This window comes from Benincasa hispida, chromosome 1 (assembly GCF_009727055.1).
Source record: "Benincasa hispida cultivar B227 chromosome 1, ASM972705v1, whole genome shotgun sequence".
Taxonomy (NCBI): domain Eukaryota; kingdom Viridiplantae; phylum Streptophyta; class Magnoliopsida; order Cucurbitales; family Cucurbitaceae; genus Benincasa; species Benincasa hispida.
In genome coordinates, this window is record NC_052349.1 from 6,576,134 (window position 1) to 6,582,386 (window position 6,253).

The 6,253-nt window shown below is 35.8% G+C and overlaps 1 protein-coding gene across 1 annotated transcript; it reads right to left on the bottom strand.

Annotated features, from left to right (window-relative positions):
- Nucleotides 1-376: 376 nt before the first annotated feature.
- On the bottom strand, nucleotides 377-6,253 carry LOC120068642 (pre-mRNA cleavage factor Im 25 kDa subunit 2). The gene is made up of 7 exons (XM_039020422.1): nucleotides 6,033-6,253; nucleotides 5,436-5,481; nucleotides 2,139-2,232; nucleotides 1,986-2,059; nucleotides 1,801-1,887; nucleotides 1,106-1,216; nucleotides 377-850 (listed from the first exon to the last, which is right to left on the bottom strand). The coding sequence occupies exons 1-7, from the start codon at nucleotides 6,149-6,151 to the stop codon at nucleotides 779-781; spliced, it is 603 nt and encodes a 200-aa protein (XP_038876350.1). The 5' UTR covers nucleotides 6,152-6,253; the 3' UTR covers nucleotides 377-778.

Genomic DNA, 6,253 nt, shown 5'->3' on the forward strand with positions numbered 1-6,253 from the left:
AACCATTTTGGTAGTTATAAATTGAGACTTGTTCAATTTTTAAACCCTATTACTAGTTTATCGTCGAATTATAATAATAAAAAAATTGTTATTTATTAATATTTTTTTTTCTAAATTTTGAAAAAAAAATATTTACATGTATTTTTTCCATAAAAATTATTATTATTATTCCACCAATTTCGATAAAAATTAACTCCGATAGATTAAATTTGAGACTAGCACTAGCATTGTAATTGACCATTTGAAAATACAAGGACTAAAATTGAACTAACTCAAAATAAGAGGACGAAAATGAAAGAATCCTTCAAAGCTGTATAATTACAAATCTATTTGGATAAAGTACTCTAAACTTTAAAGAGAGAAACAGAAAGCAATATTATCCCCTCAAAAAATGACTCAAATAGCATTACAATAGCGAAGCAAAGAGCCAAGACTATCATTCTGTCTTGGAAGTTGGAACCTAAAATTTATAAGTTTCCACAATTTAACCACCACTTTAATAATTGATTCATAGACATACATTACACTTCTAAAACTTCCATCAAGTTAAATTGATACACAAACTCAGTCGATTTTTCATTTTCCCACTCTTGTTAGAAGCAACATAAACTCGGGTTTTGCCTTGCAAACACATCGACAAAAAGGTCGAGAACAAGAAAGTCTATCAAGTATGCTATTCTATCTCAAGCAAGGTTGATAATGTCCTCTAAGTTCTAACTATCTCAAGCAAATTGGAGCCCATGCCTGCTACAAATTTAAGTGTTCTTGTATTGTAACCTCATGTGGTGATCATGTTGAACTGAAACCTCGAAAGCTGTTGCGGAATCGTCGATATAACTGGTCCGTATCTCTGTGATCGAGTGTGAAAAACCGAAAACTAATATTTAGCTTATAAATAGCATGCCAATTTGAGGCTAATGGGATTTACAGGTACTATCAGTATCATCCAGCATCCAGAAAATCAATCTAAAATTTGTCTTTCCCTTGATATCCACCAGACCACATCTAATTGCTTATAATTCAGCAGGTTTTCAACATTGCCTAACATGATCAAATTAATCAATATGCATCAAATCCGTTTAAACGAAGAAAAATTGCAACATACCTGCACATTGTCATAGAGCTCAAACAAAGGAACTGCAAGCAGCTTCAAATTTTTAGGAACCGCGAAGTACTCTCTTTCAGACAAGTGAACAATGAAAAGCTTTTTGCATTCCTGGATCATCCAAAACCTTGATTGAGATTTTCTCTTTTTCCGTATGGAAATGAAAAAAAGTATTCAACATAAGTCAAGTATAAAGAAAAGATAAAAGTTATTTTTTTCTGAAAAGGATTTCTGCTCTCTTTATGATAAATCCTAATCGAAGTAAGACGGAAAGAACGGGAGGATGAAGAGGCCATAAGATCAGCTTTTATAATGAATGATGGGAATTTTCTACAATCCTCCCACAATGAAGGTCGAAAAAAGCAACAAAGCAGGATCCAATTAAAATAATCTTTGTAAAAGAAGGATACATATATTATATTAATATATATGACACCCTATATTATTTCAAAGTCAGGGTATTAGATTTCCATACACATGCTTCACATGTTTGTGAGTTCAATACATAAAAGGTGAATCAACATTTCCATTATATCGTAAAAAAAATTTGATATAACATACTAAAATGGCAAAATGTTGATGTGCATATATATATATATATATTATAAGTTTTCAGAAATATATATCATTTTAAACTTTGATCAAAGTTACCACAACGAAAATGTCATCAAGCACTATGGGGCGGATCCACATACCTTGGGTTTCGTAATATGAGGGGGACAATAAGGATACATAACAGTTTCAAAGTTTGGTCTCCACCAAATAGCCACACATTCACCAATCTGCAGGAAATTTGCAATGAAGAATCTAATTCCCCGTAGGAACATATATAACTTCAGTAAATAGATTTGCACGCAAAAGTAGAAGAAACGATTCGAACCTGCCAATCAGGCTGGAGAGAGGGTGAATTTGCACCCAGTTTGCTCGTGAGTTTCCTCTTTAAACCTTCAATTTCTGCAGATGTTAAAATAAACATGAGAGAGAGATTTTACTCAATGGGATGTGGGGGCTTCAATTGTGTATAAAGTCTTACCATTTTCTCCTGGCTTCAGCCGTCCCCCAGGAAGCTTGCAAAAGGTATTACCTATTTGCAGAAGTAGAATGTGGGGATGTTTATGTTCTTGCACCTGTGGAATTGAAAGTAAAAAAATTAAAAAATTAAAAAATTAAAAATTAAAAAATTAAAAGATAAAGTGATGCCACGCCCCACGGCATAATACATGACTCTCTGAATATCGGTTATTAAATTGCACCAACTAAGGAGAGTGCTTAGTGATTTAAGAAACATTCAATACCCAACTCAAAAAGGCAGAAAACTAGATTAACCTTGATAGCATTTCTGACTATGTTAACTCCTAGAAAAACCTGGCTGTAGGCTGTAACCGTATCCAGCATTCCACTTAGCACAATTCTCATTGATTACAAACAAAATTGAGATGAGGGATCTTTTTGAATAACTCTTGAAGGCTGAATCTTTTCCCCTAGGTTAGCTATGGACAAACATAGAAAATATAGTGCTATAGATGTAGCCCCAGATCCAATTCAACCAAGACCTCTGTTATGAAGTTCTGATGTAAGAAAGTGCCTTCTTTAGATCCACCTTAAAAACCAAGCTTTTCTTTTCATTTTTCCCTTTGTCCACCACTACATTGCTACTAAAACAGCATCCAACGTTTCTATCTTCCTGTTCACTTGTTCGAGTGATAGCCTTCGACAGCATGAGTTTCAACATATATTCAATCTAAAAGCTTATAAATAAAGGCAGTTAAGCAAATGAATCCAGATCTCCAACCACTTGTCAGCTTGGTCTTCTTAGAGTCTGGAGAATGCCATTATTGAAAAATGAAATGCAATATCTTCACTACTTCTCTTCAACCATGTTCCATGACTTCTTTGAAAATATGACAATGTGTCCATCACAACCTGATGGTTTACCTTTTCCATCTCATCACCAGTAAAACCTCATCTCCTTTTCTTTAAAAGGCTGCTTCATCATTATTCATTATTAGACCCAATGGAACCTGAATCAAGACCTTCAAGGAGAAAGTGAATTCCTTCAAATCGAATAAAGAGCAGAGATCCTCTTCAATTCTCGAGCTGGCCAACTTAACAAAGGATGTATCCAGCTATTGTCATGGCACCATCTTACTAGTACAATGACATTTAGACCATGCATAGGTTGGGATGTATGATGCAATGAACTGAAATCCTATTGGTTCTCCCAACTACATTTGGACTTTAATTTCATCCACAAATGTAATAAATATATTGCTAATGCATGGTAGAGAATTCCTATAGCATCGACTTCAGTGAGCTTGTTTTACATCTTGCATGATAGGAAACAAAAGGGATATATTTCAAAAGAGAATAAGAACCTCCTAAGGGTCTGGGGTAGAGGGAACTACACCTAAGAGCCTTCCAATCACAAAAAATCATCAACATGCTGTAGCTATGCGAGAATCTCATAAGTAAAGAATCCACCAAGATGTTGTATTGTAATATTACAAAAAAACAACCAAATATGCCACAAAAGAGTTCTAAAGGCACAACTTCTGACAATCTTGGCTTTTCCTTACAAGTTCCATGTGTGAATAATAATACTCCATAAGCAAATCATCCACTTTCTAAGGAGATAAAAAGACAAGCCTAAATTCCTAGTTGAGTAACTCCACGATTTCATAGAAAAGTCACAATGGAGGAAGAGGTGATCCTGATCGAGGGTATCCTCCATATGCAATCACATCCTACAACTCAAAGGAAAAAGAGACCACCTTCTAAATTTTCTTTGAAGTTTGACATCAATATTTAGACTTCTAAAAACCAAGGACATAAGGAAGACTTCAATCTTTTTCGGGCATTTATGATTCCAAATTCGACTCATCTGAGTTGTATTAGCCTTCGTACGCATAGTAAGGTTTTGAAAGGTCAAATTACTAAAGTACATACCAGAGCAGAGCCTTTAAGGGATAAAAGAAATTGATCCACACCCTCTCCCAGCTGAATGGAGTAAAGTTTTTCCACTAGGCCAACCCAATTATTCATAAATCACTATCAAGAAGCTCTCTTCTAAGGCCATGGTCCCATGCCTAGCTCTCCTGTTTAAAAGATACGACGTACGTATCAGGAAAGTAGTCTTTCAAAGGAGCTTGGTTGACCCAAATATCATGCCAAAAGTGAATGTTCCTGCCATAACCTGCCTTGCATTTGGCAAGGTGAGCAAAGAAGGGGCTATTCCTTGCAATGTCCACTCAGGCTCGTTTTTTTTTTCTTTTTTGAAGTCAATCATCAAACCCAGAGGCTTGATACCATGAATCCTAGAAATAATCTTGTGCCACAAAGAATTCTTCCCTTGGGTAAATCTTCAAATCCATTTGGTGAGAAGAGAGGTATTTCGATGTTCAAGGGAGCCCAACCCCAAACCCTGGCAGGGCTGTCTAATCCCATATGAAAAAGTTACTATAGGCTTGTAAACACCACCACTCCACACAAAGTGTCTGATAAATTTTTCCACAGAAGTCATAACATTCTTTGGAGCTCTTAGGAGAGAAAAGTGATATAAAGGCAAGCTACTAAGGAGGGATTGGATTGGGCAAGGTTCACCCTACTAGCTTTAGAGAGAATGAGGCATTTCCGACCATCCATCTTAGTACTTAGTTCCTCATGAATTTTTGGGTCACATTCTGTATTTTAAAACCAACTTGTGGTTGGCTTAAATCCTAATGGATTTTGGATATCTTGGAGTTGTTTTACCAGACACACAAATGTCAGTTACAGAGGTATTAAAATATCAGCCAGACACGTAAATGTCAGTTACAAAACAGATTAGTTAATAAAGTTGAAATATAGTGTAATTGGAAGAGCACCGAAGAACGACTCAATGTATCCATTGAGTATCAAAGTGTACACAGGTGGGGAGATCCCATGTTAAATCATATAAAGATATCATTGGATGTTTACTTTTGGTATAAGGTCCAGATTTAGTGATCCTTGTCTTTCAATTGAATGCGTACCACTCAGGTAAAGAACGGATAGGAGAATAAAATATTCAACAACACAATTTTCCCTTTAATTCCCTACGCAAGTGTCAATAATTTAGATGAAGGATGTAGATAAGACAGCATTTTTTCCTTTAAAATATAATAATTTGTTACAAGACATTTCCAATTATTCACAATTCACAAATGAAGACACAAACCATGACATCGAACTAATAACCCTGCATTCTAATGATCTATTTAAACGCTATTTTTTTTTTATTAAAGAGAGAAACAAAAACACTAATAAGTATAACAAAGCAAGGCCATGAGTACTGAAGAAGGTACATACTAACCAGCAGAATTGCTTCAACACTTGTCCTCATGCCTTCCTTCATATAGCTGTGAACGAAACACCAGTACGTGTTATTCATTCCACTCAATGTCCCTCCAAAGCCAGTAAATGGAAGATCAAGTTTTTAGACCGGGATTAATAGGAAACAAATAACAATAAGAAAAATATTAAGTTTACCTATGAACAAATAGCTTGAATAAAATAAACAATACACTTTCATCCAGAACTCTGTTTCAAAGTATTTAAGTTCGCGACAATACCGCTATTGGTCCACCCCATAAAAAAAGGGCAAAAAAAAAAAGGTCCTCCATACCAATCTTACTCATTTTTCTGAAATTAGAAACACATTATGTACTCGGCTCTACACTCTACATCATGTAATTTCATAAAACCCCGTATTATCAAATCTTGCAACAAATGGCCGAGGATAATCATAATCATACAGCATTTTCCAAGATTCAATGTAGTGATATACACATCAAATGTAAAATGACCAAGAATCCACCATAAGTTCCTAGCTTTCAAGAACACTACAGCCCTAAGACGTTGAAAAACAAGAACAAATTAGGGTTTAAGGAATCGAGAAAATTTGCAGTACTTGACTTTCATGCGAGCAAGACGATCGGCGACGGAGGTGTCCTTCTCGAGTTTCGGCTCTTTGGTACCGAAGGTGTAGCTGGAAAGTGGATAGGTGTTCACCACCGGCGACGTCACCATGGCTGTGTTCACTCTGCAGCTGCCGAGCAAAGCTGGGAGGAAGTAGAGAAACCTGGTGGTGACCTGCGATCAGTACTTACGAGCGTTTTGAAGGTTAATTGA